Source organism: Pelophylax lessonae (assembly GCF_965119305.1).
Source record: "Pelophylax lessonae genome assembly, chromosome: 4".
Lineage (NCBI taxonomy): Eukaryota > Metazoa > Chordata > Amphibia > Anura > Ranidae > Pelophylax > Pelophylax lessonae.
In genome coordinates, this window is record NC_138771.1 from 606,309,164 (window position 1) to 606,332,435 (window position 23,272).

At 47.2% G+C, this 23,272-nt stretch overlaps 1 protein-coding gene across 1 annotated transcript; it reads right to left on the bottom strand.

Moving 5' to 3' along the window:
• Positions 1-1,406: 1,406 nt before the first annotated feature.
• LOC309555065 (RING finger protein 11-like) lies at positions 1,407-22,810 on the bottom strand. The gene is made up of 5 exons (XM_082256888.1): positions 22,598-22,810; positions 11,432-11,601; positions 2,105-2,960; positions 1,825-1,854; positions 1,407-1,573 (listed from the first exon to the last, which is right to left on the bottom strand). Exons 1-3 carry the CDS (start codon positions 22,694-22,696, stop codon positions 2,789-2,791), a joined length of 441 nt encoding a protein of 146 aa, XP_082113014.1. The 5' UTR covers positions 22,697-22,810; the 3' UTR covers positions 1,407-1,573; positions 1,825-1,854; positions 2,105-2,788.
• Between the last annotated feature and the right edge of the window lie 462 nt (positions 22,811-23,272).

Below are 23,272 nucleotides of genomic sequence, written 5' to 3' on the forward strand. Positions count from 1 at the left end.
CTACTGTCCAAGACAGAAGATAACCCCAACCCATTGCAGGCAGTGTCTCCCTACTGTCCAATATAGAAGATAACTCCAACCCATCAGAGGTGGGGTCGCTCTACTGTCCAAGGAAGAAAATAACCCCAACCCATAACAGGCAGTGTCTCTCTACTGTCCAAGATAGAAGATAACCCCAACCCATCAGAGGTGGTGTCTCTCTACTGTCCAGGATAGAAGATAACCCCAACTCATTGCAGGCGGTGTCTCTCTACTGTCCAAGGTAGAAGGTAACCCCAATCCATCACAGGCGGTGTCTCTCTACTGTCCAAGATAGAAGATAACCCCAACCCATCAGATGTGGTGTCCCTCTACGGTCCAAGGAAGAAAATAATCCCAACCCATCACAGGCAGTGTCTCTCTACTGCCCAAGGTAGAAAATAACCCCACCCCATCAGAGGTGGTGTCTCTCTACTGTCCAGGATAGAAGATAACCCCAACTCATTGCAGGCGGTGTCTCTCTACTGTCCAAGGTAGAAGGTAACCCCAATCCATCACAGGCGGTGTCTCTCTACTGTCCAAGACAGAAGATAACCCCAACCCATTGCAGGCAGTGTCTCCCTACTGTCCAATATAGAAGATAACTCCAACCCATCAGAGGTGGGGTCGCTCTACTGTCCAAGGAAGAAAATAACCCCAACCCATAACAGGCAGTGTCTCTCTACTGTCCAAGATAGAAGATAACCCCAACCCTTCAGAGGTGGTGTCTCTCTACTGTCCAGGATAGAAGATAACCCCAACTCATTGCAGGCGGTGTCTCTCTACTGTCCAAGGTAGAAGGTAACCCCAATCCATCACAGGCGGTGTCTCTCTACTGTCCAAGATAGAAGATAACCCCAACCCATTGCAGGCAGTGTCTCCCTACTGTCCAATATAGAAGATAACTCCAACCCATCAGAGGTGGGGTCGCTCTACTGTCCAAGGAAGAAAATAACCCCAACCCATAACAGGCAGTGTCTCTCTACTGTCCAAGATAGAAGATAACCCCAACCCATCAGAGGTGGTGTCTCTCTACTGTCAAGGATAGAAGATAACGCCAATCCATCAGAGGTGGTGTCTCTCTACTGTCCAAGATAGAAGATAACCCCAACCCATTGCAGACAGTGTCTTTCTACTGTCCAAAATAGAAGATAACTCCAACCCATCAGAGGTGGTGTCCCTCTACTGTCCAAGGAAGAAAATAACCCCAACCCATCACAGGCAGTGTCTCTCTACTGTCCAAGATAGAAGATAACCCCAACCCATCAGAGGTGGTGTCCCTCTACGGTCCAAGGAAGAAAATAACCCCAACCCATCACAGGCAGTGTCTCTCTACTGCCCAAGGTAGAAAATAACCCCACCCCGTCAGAGGTGGTGTCTCTCTACTGTCCAGGATAGAAGATAACCCCAACTCATTGCAGGCGGTGTCTCTCTACTGTCCAAGGTAGAAGGTAACCCCAATCCATCACAGGCGGTGTCTCTCTACTGTCCAAGATAGAAGATAACCCCAACCCATTGCAGGCAGTGTCTCCCTACTGTCCAATATAGAAGATAACTCCAACCCATCAGAGGTGGGGTCGCTCTACTGTCCAAGGAAGAAAATAACCCCAACCCATAACAGGCAGTGTCTCTCTACTGTCCAAGATAGAAGATAACCCCAACCCATCAGAGGTGGTGTCCCTCTACTGTCCAAGGAAGAAAATAACCCCAACCCATAACAGGCAGTGTGTCTCTACTGCCCAAGGTAGAAGATAACCCCAACCCATCAGATGTGGTGTCCCTCTACTGTCCAAGGAAGAAAATAACCCCAACCCATCACAGGCAGTGTCTCTCTACCTTCCAAGGTAGAAGATAACCCCAACCCATGAGGAGCGGCGTCGCTCAACTGTCCAAAATAGAAATTAACCCCAACCCATCACAGGCGGTGTCTCTCTATTGTCCAAGGTAGAAGATAACCCCAACCCATCAGAGGTGGTGTTGCTTAACTGTCCGAAGTAGAAATTAACCCCAACCTATCGCAGGTGGTGTCTCTCTACTCGTCAAGGTAGAAGATAACCCTAACCAATCAGAGGCGGTGTCGATCTACTGTCCAAGGTAGACGATAACCCCAACCCATCACAGTCAGGGTCTCTCTACAGTGCAAGATAGAAGATAACCCTCATCCACCGGGGACGGTGTCTCCCTACGGTCTAAGGAACAAGATAACCCCAGCCCATTGCAGGTAGTACTTTCTCACCCAAAACCTCATTCCTCCTGAAATGTGTGCATCTCTCTAGACTGGCCAGCAGTTTGCCCTTATTTACATGCACACACCTCAGTCTCTAGAGTTGCTCAGGGATCTATTTGGTATCTGAATTAAGAGACATTTAACCCCCATTATTGAAGAATAAAAAAAGTTCTCTCATTAAGAAGAGCAAACAAAGCTTGCATGGAAGTGTCTAGATTGGTGAAGACCACAATGAAGAGCTGAACGAGATGAAAAAAATGTAGTACACAAAGTCTCCTCCTCCTCTTAAGTTGTTTTCACTGATGGAGGGGTTTTTTATGTTTTCATTTATTTTCTTTCACCTGGTGACTCTGGAAAGGTAATTCACATGACTTTTTAGCAGCAGCACTTCATCTATTCCTAACCAGCAAACCATTCTTATACAGGTTTGCGCCAGGCGCCTAAGGACAGTGACCAGCAGATGTAAACAAGCCCTTTCCAAAGTAGGTTACTTGATCGACAGAAGCCATGGTGCCGGAAAATCCAGGGTGACCCCTTTTCCAATCAGTTTGTCTCATAGGAAGACAGCAGTGCAGCATCCACAGGCTCCATGCATGATGGACATGTGAAGGAGCGCATAAGCCAGTCATCTATACATTCCATATGGTAAATGTGCATACAAGGCAGGAAGCGTATTGGATCACCGGTGACAAAGTCCAGCATACAGATCACGCACCTGCACAGAAGAAACAAAAAAAAAAAAAACCTGATGGATGAGCTGTATCAATAACAACACAAGCTTGCGCAAAGACATAAACCCTGCATGCATGGGCATTAAAATACAAAAAATATGAAATATAAAAATACAAGACTTATCAACAAACGGTACTGATCTGCACTAATCTGACCACCATCTACATTCTCTTGCTTTATTAGTGTATCTAAAGGCATTTTTCTAATTTTGGGTGAAGTAAAATAGAGTTTGGGGGAAAGCTTTATTGTGTTACTTTATTGGTTGTTATGGTTTTAATAATACATTTGTATTATTATTATTTTATTAAAGTGGAACTTTACCCATAACAACGTGATAAAAAATAATGTTCTTTAGCAAGGAACATACATTTCACTACCAAAATTAGTGTGGGCTGTAAATTGCCTCCAGCGTTGCTTGTTTCTTTTTCCTGGAGGCTGCCATTCTGCTGAAGCCCAGAGCCCCTGAACAGCAGTAAATTATAAAGCATCAATTTATTGGTTTAAAATAAACAGTTACATTCCTGGAATGCTGGAATTGCTTACTGTCACATATTCTTGCGCCCTAAACCAAACTGTCAAAGCAGAGGCGTAACTAGAACCTTCAGGGCCCTGATGCAAGAAACCATGAAGGGCCCCCCAGACCCCTGGCCGGGGCCCTTACCTTCAAGCCCAGGGCTCTTCCCACTAATCCTGGGGCTCTTTACACTCGTTGCATGGCCTTTTATTACGGTCCCGCAGCAGGATTCTTTCACAAGTTCTGCAGTGGGCCCCCTTCCTGCAATCTTGGGGCCTCCCCACAGTGGTGCAATGCCAGGGTCCGGTTGCAAGTGTGACCTTTGCGATCCTGGAAGTTCACCCACTGGTTTGCTACCGGGCCCCCTGGAGCATGGGGCCCGGTATCGATTGCAACCCCTGCAACCCCTGTAGTTACGCCCCTGTGTCAAACCATCAAATGGATGGAGTCATAACTGATCACACGTGCAGTACCGTGGCAGTTGCAGATCAAACAGCTTTCTTTGCTGTAAAGGATAGGAGGGTTTCATCCAGCTTTAGGGCCGGTTCACACTATAGCGAGTGCGCCGATCGCATGTAATTCGGAACGCACTGCTCCTACACTTTGTATGGCTGAATTCGCACTGTATCCGCACCAAACATGACCCTTTTTTTCCAGCCGCATCAGGATCGGATCGCACAGTGGTTCACACTTGTGCGATCCGATCCTGCGCGAACTGTCAGATCGCACTGCAATATGCGATCAAACTGGGGGTGTCGTTAACATTTCATTGACACCCCCTGCGTATCGCATATGGCAGTGTGAACTGCCAGATGTGCGTTTGTGATGCGGGAAGGCTGCGAATTCGCAGCCTTCCCGTTTTGCACAAGTGTGACCCAGCACTTAAGGCTGTCAGCAGATCGGCCTTTACAAACTCAGCAGTGCCTAAAAATGGAAAGCAAATGAGCATGTGCAGAGCAGGGGAAGACAGTGTATTACTGGATTTTAAACAGTATAGGCACTTACTTTTAATGCTTTACATCGCTATACCTGCAAAAGGAGGCAGCCTGAAGTGATCTAGCAGGACTTAATTTTTTTGACTAAAGTTCCACTTTAAGTTGTAGGAAATTTCTTTTTAAAGCGGAACTATACTCCCCTCCACTCCAGTGATGCAGTGTCCAGGAGCTCCCTGTTGACAGGAAACATCTTCGGCAGGTCTTCTTCCAGATTATAATCTTCAGCTCTTATTGATTGGCCGGGCCAAGATGGGGTGGGTGTACTGTCAGTGGATCTACTTCAATTGAAACTGAATCAAGTGTTATATGCACTTTGTGCCATGGGGGAGGGGAGGGGAGGGGAGGGGGGGAACAGCATATAGAAAATGTGTGGTGAAAATTCTTCTTTAAAGTAGTAGACATTAGGAGTAGATTATCTTTATCTGGCCCTTGGGGCACTATTCTCCCCTATGACAGCAACGATGGGGCACTATTCCTCCCACTGACACCGATGGGGCACTATTCTTCCCACTGACACCAACGATGGGGCACTATTCTTCCCACTGACACCAACAAAGGGGCACTATTCCTCCCACTGACACCAACAATGGGGCACTATTCTTCCCACTGACACCAACGATGGGGCACTATTCTTCCCACTGACACCAACAATGGGGCACTATTCCTCCCACTGACACCAACAATGGGGCACTATTCCTCCCACTGACACCAACGATGGGGCACTATTCCTCCCACTGACACCAACGATGGGGCACTATTCCTCCCACTGACACCAACGATGGGGCACTATTCCTCCCACTGACACCAACGATGGGGCACTATTCCTCCCACTGACACCAACGATGGGGCACTATTCCTCCCACTGACAGCAACGATGGGGCACTATTCCTCCCACTGACAGCAAGGAGAGGCACTATTCCTCCTACTGACAGCAACGATGGGGCACTGTTCTTCCCACTGACACCAACGATGGGGCACTATTCTTCCCACTGACACCAACGATGGGGCACTATTCCTCCCACTGACACCAAGGATGGGGCACTATTCCTCCCACTGACACCAACGATGGGGCACTATTCCTCCCACTGACAGCAACGATGGGGCACTATTCCTCCCACTGACAGCAACGATGGGGCACTATTCCTCCCACTGACAGCAAGGAGAGGCACTATTCCTCCCACTGACAGCAAGGAGAGGCACTATTCCTCCTACTGACAGCAAGGAGAGGCACTATTCCTCCTACTGACAGCAACGAGGGGGCATTGTTCTTCCCACTGACACCAATGATGGGGCACTATTCCTCCCTCTGACACCAACGATGGGGCACTATTTCTCCCACTGACACTAATGATGGGGCACTATTCCTCCCACTGACAGCAACAATGCGGCACTATTCCTCCCACTGACAGCAACAATGCAGCACTATTCCTCCCACTGACAGCAACGATGGGGCACTATTCCTCCCACTGACAGCAACGATGGGGCACTATTCCTCCCACTGACAGCAACGATGGGGCACTATTCTTCCCACAGACACCAATGATGGGGCACTATTCTTCCCACAGACACCAATGATGGGGCACTATTCTTCCCACAGACACCAATGATGGGGCACTATTCCTCCCACTGACAGCAAGGAGAGGCACTATTCCTCCCACTGACAGCAAGGAGAGGCACTATTCCTCCCACTGACAGCAAGGAGAGGCACTATTCCTCCCACTGACAGCAAGGAGAGGCACTATTCCTCCCACTGACAGCAAGAAGAGGCACTATTCCTCCCACTGATAGCAATGATAGGGCACTATTATTCCCACTTACAGAAACGATGGGGCACTATTCCTCTAACTGACACCAATGATGAGGCACTACTCCCCCCAGTGACACCAATGATGGGAACACTATTTCTCCCCCTTATACCAAAGATGGAGTACTGTTTACTCCCACTGACCCCAAGACATTTTCTACTTTCACTGTTCACAGTCGAGCCCCCTGAAGTCTAAAGCACAGTAAACTGGCCCTTTGTTTAGAAAGTTTAGAGATCCCTGACCTAGAACAACTGAGCTGCAATAAAGTACAACTGTTATAAGAGAAGTACAAGGGCTGCTATTGCTGTCCTCCATCTAAAGATGCCAGGCTGTAATCTGCTTCATTAAATTTCCAACAAAGCCCACTCTGGCTAGTTTCAGCAGTCTGTTAGGCACCCATACAACTAGCCTTAGTATTAGCTTCATTGACCTTGAGTATTATCCTGTGATCCTCCCTCAGCCACAATTCTGTGACTTTGTGTGTCATTTCCTGTCCAGGAGACCAGACCCTAGTGGCTGCTATATTCTCAGCAGGGTGACCAGTAGCCCCAATGCCCCTGTGTAGTCCGAGTCTCAAAGTTTAATGAGATGTGTAGCTCATTGTGAGTGGCTGAAAGATGGGGGCAATGATGTGCAGTGCCTCTGGGTTTTCCTCCACCCACATGGCCTGGGAAGGCAGGAAAGTAAATCAGCGAGGTCCTTATACAGTATATTCAGTATTTGCTTGCATTTGGTGTTTTAGGACAAAATATAGACCGTAGCTAGAAAAAAAGTTATCAATAGGAAGGCTTGAAGAGTTTTTCTGATGGTATTCCAGAGATCAGCTTTAGAAAAGTGGCGGTATATCACACCCCTACACTTGTTTCTGGTGAGTGATTCATAAAGCATTGAAGACATTATAACAGCATGACAGCCAAGAAACTACCATTCTGAAAACAGATAAATCGAAAATGCTCTCTCATGACAGGTGTATTTTGTCAACTGCACAGCAGAAAACTATTTTTCACGCTGAAAGCGTTTACAATTTCCACATTTGTTTTTAACACGCTACTGAATATTTAAGACTGGAAGCAATTTTCCCCTTTCCCTGATGTAAGCAGCTAATTGCAGAGCAGAGCTCATGCTACTGAAAGCAGATTACTTTGAATAATGCTATTAGATAACCCCAAGACCCATGTCACTGCAGCAATCCTGTCGCTGGAGGCACCTCCCCAGTGATGGGATTGATAAAAAGAGTAGAAAGAGCCTTCTACCACTGCATGACTTCCTCACTGGTCATACCACCAAAGTGTCAGTCCATCATTGCTCCCTTAATGTCAGCTGAGATTCTGCAAGTTTCAGCAAGGGAGTGATGCCATAGAAGCAGGTAATTGCTCTTGTTAGTAGGGATGCACCGATATAGGCCCTAAAATAAAGTTAGCGCGTTTTGCCCAATAGAAAAAAAAAAAAAGATGCAGATAATAGCCGAAAATAAACTTGTGGTCTTAATTAAAAAGATGTATACAATACAATTGATCAGATAAACGTCCATAAAGGTTCAGAAATAAGATAAAGAAAACATGAAAATTGAGAATAGTGAGTTAGCGGAGGTTGGGGAGGATCAGAGTTGGGCACACATCGGGAATGATACTCTGATTTGAAGCACACCAAGATTGCCAGTGCCGGCATGGTTGTGTTTGGGAAGATTTCTCCCTACAGCACATTTGGCTTTTCTATAAAATTGGAAACCAACACATTCTGGTAAGCTGCCATTTTTTATATTGTTGGTGCTGCACACAAAGGATCTGGGGAAGCTGGCTCTCCTATGCATGCTTTCATCTGTGGCCTTTCCTTTTGTAGAACATGCTCTTCTGATTCTTTTTCTTTATTTTATTTCTAAACTTTCATGGACTTTTATCTGATCAACTGGAACTTATTGTCACATTCATTTTGTGTTGCATTGTCATCATTATTTGATAGCGCTGCACTATATGTATATTGATTATTTGGGGTGTTTTGTCTATTGGCCCATGCTAGCAGTTGATTTATTATCTATCACTTATGTTTGTTTGTATAGGATTTATATCTAGCGCATATTTTTTTTGCATACAATTATATATATATATATATATATATATATATATATATATATATATATATATATATATATATATAAATAAATAAATATTTTTTTTAAAACTGTCCATTTCGGTTTAGGTTTAAAGCCAATTTTTAAATCCTTAATTTTTGGTTTCGGTCCACAATTTCCATTTCGGTGCACCACTACTAGTTAGAGATCCTGTTGTTAAGCACGCAGTCACCAGCAACAGGATCTCTAGTGTGACATGGCCCTAAGTTTATACAGCCTGGGGTAGGTTTACCAGTGCACAAGTCTGTGGATGATGTGCATTAAATGGATAATTAAAGTGATATTAATGTATTGTATTTTTTTGTTTAAAAATAACAAATATACCATACTTACCTGCCCTGTACAGTGGTCTTGCACAGAGCAGCCCAGATCCTCCTCTTCTCTGGCTCCTCCCTCTTGCCAAGTGCCCCCATAGCAAACAGCTTGCTATGGGGGCAACTGAGCCGAGCTGCTGCTCTGCCTGTGTGCCCCCTCTATCCCCTCATTTGCTTGCTGACTGATTGACAGCAGCGGGCGCCAATGGTGCTGTCTCAGCCTTTTGCCTTTAAGCTGGATACACACTATACAATTGTCTTTAGATTTTTTTTCCTTTAGCTTTACCAAACACGAGGCCAAACCTAAACACTTTCAATTTGTATGCAATCAGGCAGGCCCCTGCACTTCATAGTTGAAGGTAAATCTAAACGAAATCAAACAACAAAAGTTGTATAGTGTGTATCCAGCTTAAAGCGGAGTTCCACCCTGGATTTTTTTTTTAAATACCCCCGGGACAGTCAGGGCTAGTGCATTCCATAATGGCTAGCCTCTGATCTGTCCCGGGTTGCACTTACCTGTTAGGACAAATACTTACCTTGAAAACGTCTTGTCCAGCGCTGCCATCTCAGATGTGGGCAGCTTGAAGCCAGCGAGATCCCCTTCGGCGTCTTCTTCCGCCTTCTTCGGTCCCACGATGCTCTGCGCCGGCCCCGACGTCACTTCCGGGTCGCGCGCGTCATCCCTCTACAGCTTCTGGGCATGCCCAGAAGCTGTTTAGAAGGGGATGACGCGCGCGACCCGGAACTGACGTCGGGGCCGGTGCAGGCGCAATGATTCCTGGGAGCGATGACGTTCAGCTCCCAGGAATCATTGCAGAGCCAGGAAGGGACGACGGGCCGCGGCCGAGGAAGGAGGAAGTAAGGTAAGTATTTTTTCTTCGCTACGAGGTAAGTAAAAAAAAAAAAAAATATGCGATTATCCATTTCTTTTTCAGGTGACCCGGAGCAAGAAGATGGAGGTAAGTATTAAATTAGGGTGGAACTCCACTTTAAGAATCACTTTAAAGTATATGTGTGGGCAAAATCTGTTGTAGTAGATCACTGCAATTCATTCAAATGTCCCCATGTTTTGTCTCATTAAACCACTGAAAAGTACAGAAAACAAGCTTATCCTGCCAGAAATCCAGTGAGCTCCTAACATCCTGTACTGCGCTAACAGTGCTTCCCTTGCTGTACAGAAATCCCAAACAAATATTATCAGACTTGCCCACCAAACAAATATTATCAGCCTTGCCCACTTCTCCCGTGCTGGGCTACAGAACACATTCCCCCTGGTAAAGCGGTTGCAAACTGCAGGTGACTAAAAAAAAAAAAAATCCCTGCATGGCAATGTCATAATGTGCTAGTATGTATTGCATACTAGCAAATTATGATAAACTTACCTGAGAACGAAGAAGCACTCCAGCGCCACAATGTCACCGCTGAGACGGCTGACATCTTCTCCCGATATTTCTTCCGGGTTTGCAGCTTCCGTCTACATGAGTAGCCGGGGGGGGAGATGTCACTTTTCTGGCATGGGCTCTGAAGGTCTGGCACTGTAAGCCGGGCATTCAGAGCGCATGTGCTGGTGATGTAATTGGCTGCATGCACTCTGAATATCTCCTAAACTGTGCAAGTTTAGAAGATATTCACAGTACCTACAGGTAAGCTTTATTATAGGCTTACCTGTAGGTATAGGATTAAAAAAAAGTGAGTTTACTACCACTTTAAATAGGTTTGGAGGGCAGGGTATGTTCTGTAGCTCTGGGTGAAAACACTGCCTAGGACTTTAGTGTAGTACTGTCAGTTCACTACAGCAAGTTAGGAGCACCCTGAATTTTTGGAAGGTTAAATATTTTTCTGTACTGACAGTTATACTGCGATAATGACTGTATACAGCTATACTGGCTGCTATTAAAGTGGAGTTCCGGCCTCAAAAACCATCCGCTGGGCCATCCGCTTGCTCTAGGTCACCTGAAAAAGAAATGGATAGTCCCGATTTTTTTTTTTGTTTACTTACCTTGTTAATGAAGAAAATATACTTACCTTTCTTCCCTTCCTCCCTCCGCAGCCGCGGCCCGCGCGCCGTCTCTTCCTGCTTGCATTGACTCCTGGGAGCTTAACGTCATCGCTCCCAGGAGTCAATGCACCTGCACCGGCCCCACTCGTCAGTTCTGGTCCAGGCACGTCATTCCCTGCTGAACAGCTTCTGGGCGTGCAGGGATGAAGCACCTGCCCCGGAAGTGACGAGCGGGCCGGTGCAGGGCATTCTGACACCGAAGAGGACGCTCCGGCTTCAGCTGCCCAAACCTGAGATGTCAGCGCTGGACAAGACATTTTCAAGGTAAGTATTTCTTCTAAAAGGTAAGTGCAACCTGGGACAGTTCAGAGGCTATCCATTATGAAATGCACCAGCCCTGACTATCCCGGGGATATTTTGATCTAAAAAAACGTTTCCGAGGCCGGAACTCCGCTTTAACGATACGACAATACAGTACAAAAATGTGCATGCGTAGTTCTGAATATGTTTTTCATTTTTTTTTTTTCCAGCGGTAGCTATTGTCAGGACTATCACTAGCCTGTGCATTACAAAGAAACCAAGCTACATCGCTTCAGTATTAAAGCAGCCAAAACAATGCAAATACTGGGAGTCCAGATACAGGGATAACTCTCATGAAGAGATAATGAGAACATGCGATTCTGTCGCTATAACACTAACTCTTTCAGCTTCTTCTCCGAGGGCTCAGATCCAGAGTCATATCTGCCTTTCGGTAAATGCTGAATTAGACCCATCCTCTGCGCAATCCACACTTGTTCCTCCTCAGTCAGCTGGGTGGCTAGACGGGTCTGGCTGGGTGTGGGATGGTAAACAGGCACCGACTCCCGTTCCTGAAATAAAGCATGACAGTGACATCAGAACAAGATGGTGGAACCTTCTCTAAAGCATGCAGTACATCTAATCTGCCATAAGAGTGTAATTCTGCATTGCAGGTACACAAAAAAAATGATTTTTTTTTTCTTAGGCCTCTTTCACACTTTCGCATGCCAAATGCCATGCCAAGTCGTACTCCATGATTTCCAATGAGTAACGTTCATATCTGTGCGACAACTTCAAAGTAGTCCCTGCACTACTTTGGTCTGACTGATATGTTTTGAGGTCCATAGACCTCAAGATTACGCAGGCATTGCTTCAAGTCCAGCCAAAATGGCAGGAAAAAAAATCACACGAATTAGGTCGCACAAGTGTGAAAGGGGCCCTAAAATTTTCTATAATGCATCTCAAGCAGCGAAATTACGCTGCAGCTGTGGCTCCCAGGCACCTAAAAAACAGGCCTATTTCACTCTGTATGACCATATGCCATAATGTAAGGCCATGTGCCAGAGCCCTAACTCTGTATCTCCCAGCTCAACCCGTCAACTGCGACTCAGCAGATCCCGTTCCTCCTGCTCCTACTTCCAGCAGTGACTCAGCAACACAGAGAAGGGGTTTTGAGAGGGTATAGCAAGGGGAGCTGAGACTATGATATGAACAACTTGCTTCACATTGCCTGCAACTACAGTGGGTACGGAAAGTATTCAGACCCCCTTAAATTTTTCACTCTTTGTTATATTGCAGCCATTTGCTAAAATCATTTAAGTTCATTGTTCTTCCTCATGAATGTACACATAGCACCCCATACTGACAGAAAAACACAGAATTGTTGACATTGTTGCAGATTTATTAAAAAAGAAAAACTGAAATATCACATGGTCCTAAGTATTCAGACCCTTTGCTGTGACACTCATATATTTAACTCGGGTGCTTTCCAATTCTTCTGATCATCCTTGAGATGGTGCTACACCTTCATTTGAGTCCAGCTGTGTTTGATTATACTGATTGGATTTGATTAGGAAAGCCACACACCTGTCTATATAAGACCTTCCAGATCACAATGCATGTCAGAGCAAATGAGAATCATGAGGTCAAAGGAACTGCCTGAAGAGCTCAGAGACAGAATTGTGGCAAGGCACAGATCTGGCCAAGGTTACAAAAAGATTTCTGCTGCACTTAAGGTTCCTAAGAGCACAGTGGCCTCCATAATCCTCAAATGGAAGACGTTTGGGACGACCAGAACCCTTCCTAGAGCTAGCCGTCCGGCCAAACTGAGCTATCGGGGGAGAAGAGCCTTGGTGAGAGAGGTAAAGAAGAACCCAAAGATCACTGTGGCTGAGCTCCAGAGATGCAGTCAGGAGATGGGAGAAAGTTGTAGAAAGTCAACCATCACTGCAGCCCTCCACCAGTCGGGGCTTTATGGCAGAGTGGCCCGACGGAAGCCTCTCCTCAGTGTAAGACACATGAAAGCCCGCATGGAGTTTGCTAAAAAACACCCGAAGGACTCCAAGATGGTGAGAAATAAGATTCACTGGTCTGATGAGACCAAAATAGAACTTTTTGGCCTTAATTCTAAGCGGTATGTGTGGAGAAAATCAGGCACTGCTCATCACCTGTCCAATACAGTCCCAACAGTGAAGCATGGTGGTGGCAGCATCATGCTGTGGGGGTGTTTTTCAGCTGCAGGGACAGGACGACTGGTTGCAATCGAGGGAAAGATGAATGCGGCCAAGTACAGGGATATCCTGGACAAAAACCTTCTCCAGAGTGCTCTGGACCTCAGACTGGGCCGAAGGTTTACCTTCCAACAAGACAATGACCCTAAGCACACAGCTAAAATAACGAAGGAGTGGCTTCACAACAACTCCGTGACTGTTCTTGAATGGCCCAGCCAGAGCCCTGACTTAAACCCAATTGAGCATCTCTGGAGAGACCTAAAAATGGCTGTCCACCAACGTTTACCATCCAACCTGACAGAACTGGAGAGGATCTGCAAGGAGGAATGGCAGAGGATCCCCAAATCCAGGTGTGAAAGACTTGTTGCATCTTTCCCAAAAAGACTCCTGGCTATATTAGATCAAAAGGGGGCTTCTACTAAATACTGAGCAAAGGGTCTGAATACTTAGGACCATGTGATATTTCAGTTTTTCTTTTTTAATAAATCTGCAACAATGTCAACAATTCTGTGTTTTTCTGTCAGTATGGGGTGCTATGTGTACATTCATGAGGAAGAAGAATGAACTTAAATGATTTTAGCAAATGGCTGCAATATAACAAAGAGTGAAAAATTTAAGGGGGTCTGAATACTTTCCGTACCCACTGTATATAATGGATGAACATGTTCTGGCAGGAAGAAATGCACAGATCCGAATGAGCAGTGTCTGCGTTTAGATCTGTACACCCGTGTGTTAGATTTTGACAGTGACTGTGGAGCTGCTGCGTCTGCATCCACTTCAATGGGCTGCCTGCGTGCTGAATGAGCCCTAATGTTACAAAGGGTATAGGAAAATGCCATTGGGGTAGATTCAATAAAACTGGAGAGTGCAAAATTGAGCAAGCTGAAATTAGAAGATGATTGGCTATCGTGCAAATTTTGCACATGTTTTAGTAAATCAACCCCATTGCGTCATATGCATCATTTTTATTTTTGTTATAGTCTTGTATTAAACGATTCTCTCTGGGAAAAGCCAAGGTCTGACCTCAGCCCCATTGAGATGCTGTGTAACCTGATGAGAGTCCGGAATCCCGAAAACGTCAACAAACTGGAAGTATTACATCTAAAATTCCTCCTGACCAAAGTGTCCGGCGTTCTAATCAACAAATACAGAAAACATTCAGATCTGATGGCTGCTGAAGGAGCTTCTAACAGTTACTAAACATAATGGTTCATATTCTTCTCCCAGCCTGGATTGGTGGAATTCATAAATGTGTCACAGAGAGAACCTGCTTGTGTGTGAGTAGCAGATAATGGGACCCATCCATATAAAATATACACTGCCACCTGGCTTCTGGTATCGGGGTGTGTACATACAGCAGGTAACAGTATACAGGGGTGTGTGTACATACAGCAGCAAACCGTATACAGGGGTGTGTGTACAAACAGCAGGCAATAGTATACAGGGGTGTGTATACATACAGCCGCTAACAGTATACAGGGGTGTGTGTACATACAGCAGCTAACAGTATACAGGGGTGTGTGTACATACAGCAGGCAATAGTATACAGGGGTGTGTGTATATACAGCAGGTAACACTACACAGGGGTGTGTGTACATACAGCAGGTAACACTACACAGGGGTGTGTGTACATACAGCAGGTAACACTACACAGGGGTGTGTGTACATACAGCAGGTAACACTACACAGGGGTGTGTGTACATACAGCAGGCAACACTACACAGGGGTGTGTGTACATACAGCAGGCAATAGTATACAGGGGTGTGTGTACATACAGCAGGCAATAGTATACAGGGGTGTGTATACATACAGCCGCTAACAGTATACAGGGGTGTGTGTACATACAGCAGCTAACAGTATACAGGGGTGTGTGTACATACAGCAGGCAATAGTATACAGGGGTGTGTGTATATACAGCAGGTAACACTATACAGGGGTGTGTGTACATACAGAAGGTAACACTACACAGGTGTGTGTGTACATACAGTAGGTAACACTACACAGGGGTGTGTGTACATACAGCAGGTAACACTACACAGGGGTGTGTGTACATACAGCAGGTAACACAACACACGGGTGTGTGTACATACAGCAGGTAACACAACACACGGGTGTGTGTATATACAGCAGGTAACACAACACACGGGTGTGTGTATATACAGCAGGTAACACTACACAGGGGTGTGTGTACATACAGCAGGCAATAGTATACAGGGGTGTGTGTACATACAGCAGGCAATAGTATACAGGGGTGTGTGTACATACAGCAGGTAACACTACACAGGGGTGTGTGTACATACAGCAGCTAACACTACACAGGGGTGTGTGTACATACAGCAGGTAACACTACACAGGGGTGTGTGTACATACAGCAGGTAACAATATACAGGGGTGTGTGTACATACAGCAGGTAACAATATACAGGGGTGTGTGTACATACAGCAGGCAATAGTATACAGGGGTGTGTGTACATACAGCAGGCAATAGTATACAGGAGTGTGTATACATACAGCCGCTAACAGTATACAGGGGTGTGTGTACATACAGCCGCTAACAGTATACAGGGGTGTGTGTACATACAGCAGGTAACAATATACGGGGGTGTGTGTACATACAGCAGGTAACAATATACAGGGGTGTGTGTACATACAGCAGGTAACAATATACAGGGGTGTGTGTACATACAGCAGGTAACACTATACAGGGGTGTGTGTACATACAGCAGGTAACAATATACGGGGGTGTGTGTACATACAGCAGGTAACAATATACAGGGGTGTGTGTACATACAGGAGCTCAACCAAAATAGCGAGCTCATCTGAAAAAAAAACAATACACCCTCAAAGAGGATCAGGTTCTCTAAACAGCAGCCTCCAAAACCTTGCGGCTAAAAGAAGCATCCGCAGATGCCAACACATCCACTTATAGAACTTTGTGAAAGTGTGCACCGACAACCAGGTGGCCGCCTTGCAAACCTGTGTCACTAACGCCTGATGACGGAAGGCCCAGGAGGCACTAAGTGCCTGAGTAGAGTGCACCTCGACAGGGAAAGGAGGAACCTGACCCCTGATGGAATAGGCCTAAATAACCATCTGTCTGATACATCTGAAAATTGTCGCAGAGGAAGAGGACAACCCTTTAGGAGGCCCATCTGTGAGTACAAATAGTGAGTCTGACTTCCTAAAAGACTCCGTAGCTGCCAGGTACACCTTTATCGCCCGGAACACCAAGGGATGCAAGGCAATTTTCTTTGGATGTTTTGGCCTGGGACACAGGGAGGGCAACACAATGTCTTCATTCAAATGAAAATCAGTGACAACCTTTGGGAAGAAAGACGGACAGGGGCAAAGAACCAACTTATCTCTGTGAATCACCAAGTAAGGTGAACGACAGGATAATCCTGCCAGTTCCGACACCCTGTGCGCAGAGGCCATAGTCACCAAAAAGCCACCTTCTGAGACAGCATAAGCAAGGGAATCTCCCAAAAATTCTCAAAGGGAGGCTTCTGGAGGACCAAAAGCACCAAGTTGAGGTTCCAAGGCAGCAACGGTGACCGCACTGGAGGAACCACATGTCAGACACCCTGAATAAAGGTACGCACCAGGGAGTGTGTGGCCAAGGGTTGTTGGAAGAAGGCCGCCAAAGCCGACACCTGGCCCTTGATGGTACTCAAGGCCAATATCTGTTTAACCCCCCGTTGAAGGAAGGTCAAGATCCGAGCCACCGAGAAGGAGTGAGGTTAAACCTCAAAAGACTCACACCACACAACGTACGTCTTCCAGATACGATGGTAGATCTTCCTAGAAGTAGATTTTGTAGTTTTTAACAGTGTTGGAATCACAGACTCAGATAAAACTCTATCCATCAGCACCTGGTGTTACACAGCCAAGCCGTCAAAGCCAGCGACTGTAAAGCAGGATGAAAGATTGGTCCTTGCGACAGCAGATCCTCCCTGAGAGGAAGCTTCAAAGGAACGTCGGCGACCAGCCGCACCAGATCGGCGTTCCAAGCCCGGCGAGGCCAGTCCGGAGTCACTAAGATGACCGGAATCCTTTCTGCTTCGATCCTGCATAGAAGTCTTGGCAGAAGCTTGAGAGGAATGCAAGGAGTAAATCAGACGATACTGACCCCACGGGGCCACCAGCGCGTCTCTGGCGTCCGCCAGAGGATCCCGTGACCGAGCCACAAACTTCTGCAACTTTCTGTTGAGCCGAGATGCCAACAGATCCACCTCGGGATGCCCCACCAGAGAAACAACTGATGAAACCCCTCCGGTTGAAGGATCACTCCCCTTGGTCCAACGCCTGCCAGTTTTCCACCCCGGGAATGTGTACGGCGGACAGGGCTGGATTGAACTGTTCTGCCCACCTTAGATCGCCGGCTACCTCAAGAGCCTCCAGGACACTTTTTGTGCAATTCTTTTGGTAATTGACATAACCCACAGCCGTGGCATTGTCCAATTGAATGCGCACTGGACATCCCTTTAGATGATATGTCCAGTGGTCAAGGCACAGTCTGATCGTTTGGAGTTCCAAGAAATCGGTAGTCTGGATTCTTCCAATTTCCAGATCCCCTGGCAGAATTTTTGCCAAGGACGCCTCCCCAGCCGGACAAGCTGGCGTCCAATACATCCCTGTATATAGGGAGGAGTCAGTATAAGGGGAGTGGTGTATACAGGGAGGAGTCAGTATACAGGGAGGAGGTGTCAGTATATGGGGAGCGGTGTATACGGGAAATGGTGTATACAGGAAGGAGGGGTCAGTATACGGGGAGCAGTGTATACAGGGAGGAGGAGTCAGTATACGGGGAGCTGTGTATACTGGGAGGAGAAGTCAGTATATGGGGAGCGGTGTATACAGGGAGGAGGAGTCAGTATATGGGGAGCGGTTTATACAGGGAGGAGGTGTCAGTATACGGGGAGCGGTGTATATAGGGAGGAAGTGTCAGTATACGGGGAGCAGTGTATACAGGTAGGAGGTGTCAGTATACGGGGAGCGGTGTATATAGGGAGGAAGTGTCAGTATACGGGGAGCGGTGTATACAGGGAGGAGGTGTCAGTATACAGGGAGCGGTGTATACAGGGAGGAGGTGTCAGTATACGGGGAGCAGTGTATACAGGTAGGAGGTGTCAGTAGACGGGGAGCGGTGTATACAGGGAGGAGGTGTCAGTATACGGGGAGCGGTGTATACAGGGAGGAGGTGTCAGTATACGGGGAGTGGTGTATACAGGGAGGAGGTGTCAGTATACAGGGAGCGGTGTATACAGGGAGGAGGTGTCAGTATACAGGGAGCGGTGTATACAGGGAGGAGGTGTCAGTATACGGGGAGCAGTGTATACAGGTAGGAGGTGTCAGTATACGGGGATCGGTGTATACAGGTAGGAGGTGTCAGTATACGGGGAGCAGTGTATACGGGGTGGAGGTGTGAGTATACGGGGAGCAGTGTATACGGGGTGGAGGTGTGAGTATACGGGGAGCAGTGTATACGGGGTGGAGGTGTGAGTATACGGGGAGCAGTGTATACAGGGTGGAGGTGTCAGTATACGGGGAGCAGTGTATACGGGGTGGAGGTGTCAGTATACGGGGAGCAGTGTATACAGGAAGGAGGTGAGGTGTCAGTATACGGGGATCGGTGTATACAGGGAGGAGGTGTCAGTATACGGGGAGCGGTGTATACAGGGAGGAGGTGTGAGTAGACAGGGAGCGGGTGTATACAGGGAGGAGGTGTCAGTATACAGGGAGTGGTGTATACAGGGAGGAGGTGTCAGTGTATGGGGAGCAGTGTATACAGGGTGGAGGTGTGAGTATACGGGGAGCGGTGTATACAGGTAGGAGGAGTCAGTATACAGTGAGCAGTGTATACAGGTAGGAGGTGTCAGTATACAGTGAGCAGTGTATACAGGTAGGAGGTGTCTGTATACAGGGAGGAGGTGTCAGTATACGGGGAGCGATGTATACAGGGAGGAGGAGTCAGTATACGGGGAGCGGTGTATACAGGGAGGAGGTGTCAGTATACAGGGAGCGGTGTATACAGGGAGGAGAAGTCAGTATACGGGGAGCGGTGTATACAGGGAGGAGAAGTCAGTATACGGGGAGCGGTGTATACAGGGAGGAGGTGTCAGTATACGGGGAGCGGTGTATACAGGGAGGAGGTGTCAGTATACGGGGAGCTGTGTATACAGGGAGGAGGTGTCAGTATACGGGGAGCTGTGTATACAGGGAGGAGGTGTCAGTATACGGGGAGCGGTGTATACGGGGTGGAGGTGTCAGGAAACGGGAAGCGGTGTATACAGGTAGGAGGTGTCAGTATACAGGGAGAAGTGTATACAGGGAGGAGGTGTCAGTATACGAGGAGCGGTGTATACAGGGAGGAGGTGTCAGTATACAGGGAGAAGTGTATACAGGTAGGAGGTGTCAGTATACAGGGAGAAGTGTATACAGGTGTCAGAATACAGGGAGGAGAAGTCAGTATACAGGGAGGAGAAGTCAGTATACAGGGAGGAGAAGTCAGTATACAGGGAGGAGAAGTCAGTATACAGGGAGGAGAAGTCAGTATACAGGGAGCAGTGTATACAGGTAGGAGGTGTCAGTATACAGGGAGAAGTGTATACAGGGAGGAGGTGTCAGTATACAGGGAGGAGGAGTCAGTATACGGGGAGCAGTGTAAACAGGGAGGAGGAGTCAGTATACGGGGAGCAGTGTATACAGGGAGGAGGAGTCAGTATACGGGGAGCGGTGTATACAGGGAGGAGAAGTCAGTATACGGGGAGCGGTGTATACAGGGAGTAGGTGTCAGTATACGGGGATCGGTGTATACAGGGAGGAGGTGTCAGTATACAGGGAACTGTGTATACAGGGAGGAGGTGTCAGTATACGGGGAGCTGTGTATACAGGGAGGAGGTGTCAGTATACGGGGAGCTGTGTATACGGGGTGGAGGTGTGAGTATACGGGGAGCGGTGTATACGGGGAGCAGTGTATACAGGTAGGAGGAGTCAGTATACGGGGAGCAGTGTAAACAGGGAGGAGGAGTCAGTATACGGGGAGCAGTGTATACAGGGAGGAGGAGTCTGTATACGGGGAGCAGTGTATACAGGGAGGAGGTGTCAGTATACGGGGAGCAGTGTATACAGGTAGGAGGTGTCAGTATACGGGGATCGGTGTATACAGGTAGGAGGTGTCAGTATACGGGGATCGGTGTATACAGGTAGGAGGTGTCAGTATACGGGGAGCAGTGTATACAGGGTGGAGGTGTGAGTATACGGGGAGCAGTGTATACATGGAGGAGGTGTCAGTATACGGGGAGCAGTGTAAACGGGGTGGAGGTGTCAGTATACGGGGATCGGTGTATACAGGAAGGAGGTGTCAGTATACGGGGATCGGTGTATACAGGGAGGAGGTGTCAGTATACGGGGATCGGTGTATACAGGGAGGAGGTGTCAGTATACGGGGATCGGTGTATACAGGGAGGAGGTGTCAGTATACGGGGATCGGTGTATACAGGGAGGAGGTGTCAGTATACGGGGATCGGTGTATACAGGGAGGAGGTGTCAGTATACAGGGAGCGGTGTATACAGGGAGGAGGTGTCAGTATACAGGGAGTGGTGTATACAGGGAGGAGGTGTCAGTGTATGGGGAGCAGTGTATACAGGGTGGAGGTGTGAGTATACGGGGAGCGGTGTATACAGGTAGGAGGAGTCAGTATACAGTGAGAAGTGTATACAAGTAGGAGGTGTCAGTATACGGGGAGCGGTGTATACAGGTAGGAGGTGTCAGTATACAGTGAGCAGTGTATACAGGTAGGAGGTGTCTGTATACAGGGAGGAGGTGTCAGTATACGGGGAGCAGTGTATACAGGGAGGAGGTGTCAGTATACGGGGAGCGGTGTATACAGGGAGGAGGTGTCAGTATACGGGGAGCGGTGTATACAGGGAGGAGGTGTCAGTATACGGGGAGCGGTGTATACAGGGAGGAGGTGTCAGTATACGGGGAGCAGTATATACAGGGAGGAGGTGTCAGTATACAGGGAGCGGTGTATACAGGGAGGAGGAGTCAGTATACGGGGAGCGGTGTATACAGGTAGGAGGTGTCAGTATACGGGGAGCGGTGTATACAGGTAGGAGGTGTCAGTATACGGGGAGCGGTGTATACAGGGAGGAGGTGTCAGTATACGGGGAGCGGTGTATACAGGGAGGAGGTGTCAGTATACGGGGAGCGGTGTATACAGGGAGGAGGTGTCAGTATACGGGGAGCAGTGTATACAGGTAGGAGGAGGTGTCAGTATACGGGGAGCAGTGTATACAGGTAGGAGGTGTCAGTATACGGGGAGCAGTGCATACAGAGAGGAGAAGTCAGTATACGGGGAGCGGTGTATACAGGTAGGAGGTGTCAGTATAGAGTGAGCGGTGTATACAGGGAGGAGGTGTCAGTATACGGGGAGCGGTGTATACAGGGAGGAGGTGTCAGTATGCGGGGAGCAGTGTAAACAGGGAGGAGGAGTCAGTATACGGGGAGCAGTGTATACAGGGAGGAGGAGTCAGTATACGGGGAGCAGTGTATACAGGGAGGAGGAGTCTGTATACGGGGAGCGATGTATACAGGGAGGAGGAGTCAGTATATGGGGAGCGGTGTATACAGGGAGAAGTCAGTATACGGGGAGCAGTGTATACAGGTAGGAGGAGTCATTATACGGGGAGCAGTGTATACAGGTAGGAGGAGTCATTATATGGGGAGCAGTGGATACAGGTAGGAGGAGTCATTATACGGGGAGGTGTCAGTATACGGGGAGCAGTGTATACAGGTAGGAGGAGTCAGTATACAGGGAGGTGACAGTATACGGGGAGCAGTGTATACAGGTAGGAGGAGTCAGTATACGGGGAGCAGTGTATACAGGTAGGAGGAGTCAGTATACGGGGAGCGGTGTATACAGGTAGGAGGAGTCAGTATATGGGGAGCGGTGTATACAGGTAGGAGGAGTCAGTATATGGGGAGCGGTGTATATAGGGTGGAGGTGTGAATATACGGGGAGCAGTGTATACAGGTAGGAGGAGTCAGTATACAGGGAGGTGTCAGTATACGGGGAGCGATGTATACAGGTAGGAGGAGTCAGTATACGGGGAGCGGTGTATACAGGTAGGAGGAGTCAGTATATGGGGAGCGGTGTATACAGGTAGGAGGAGTCAGTATATGGGGAGCGGTGTATATAGGGTGGAGGTGTGAATATACGGGGAGCAGTGTATACAGGTAGGAGTCAGTATACAGTGAGCAGTGTATACAGGTAGGAGGAGTCAGTATACGGGGAGGTGACAGTATACAAGGTATACACAATGCAGTCGGTCACCTGGTAGGGCGGAGGGGGCTCCCCGGGCAGGCTGGCCCCATCAGAATCATTTAGCAGGGACAGGTCATCAGCGGACTGGGATGACAGGCAATTCCCCATCCCCCACCGCCGGGGATCCAGCTGTCGCCCCCCGGACTCCCCTCCAGCTCGGGCTGTTCACTCTTCCTCCTTCCCGGAAGTCGCGGCACTGGAAACTACATCTCCCAGCATCCTCGTCGTCCTCTGATCACGTGACACTTCCCTGCGAGGGGAAAAACACTTCCTGTGTCTCTCTGGCTGTTTGCAATACAACCATTATTCATAATAAAGTGATATTAAATTCCTATTTCTTTTTAAATATGTTTATGAAAAAAAAATGAAATAGTTGAAAATTCAAAAAATATAAATGGAATTTTTTTTATTATAATATGTTTTAAAAAAATATTAAGTGAAAATTAAAAAAATAAAAATGTAAGTCAAATATTGCTTTATTATAATGTTTATAAAAAATATTCAATAGTTGAAAATTGAAAAAAAAAAAGTAAATCAAGTATTGATTAATATAATATGTTTATAAAAAAATATTTAATATTTGAAAATTAAAAAAATTAAAAATATAAGTCAAATATTGATTTATTATAATATGTTTATAAAAAAATGTTAATAGTTGAAAACTTAAAAAACAAAATGTAAATC

What these genes read in the sequence shown, in the direction of transcription:
- LOC309555065 (XM_082256888.1), bottom strand. Translation starts at nt 22,696, where the DNA reads ATGGGGAATTGCCTGTCATCCCAGTCCGCTGATGACCTGTCCCTGCTA. An exon ending in AGCCCCCTCCGCCCTACCAG is followed by an intron (nt 11,602 to 22,597) that starts GTGACCGACTGC and finishes GCTTTATTTCAG; the next exon opens with GAACGGGAGTCGGTGCCTGT. An exon ending in TCGGAGAAGAAGCTGAAAGA is followed by an intron (nt 2,961 to 11,431) that starts GTTAGTGTTATA and finishes TCTTCTGTGCAG; the next exon opens with GTGCGTGATCTGTATGCTGG.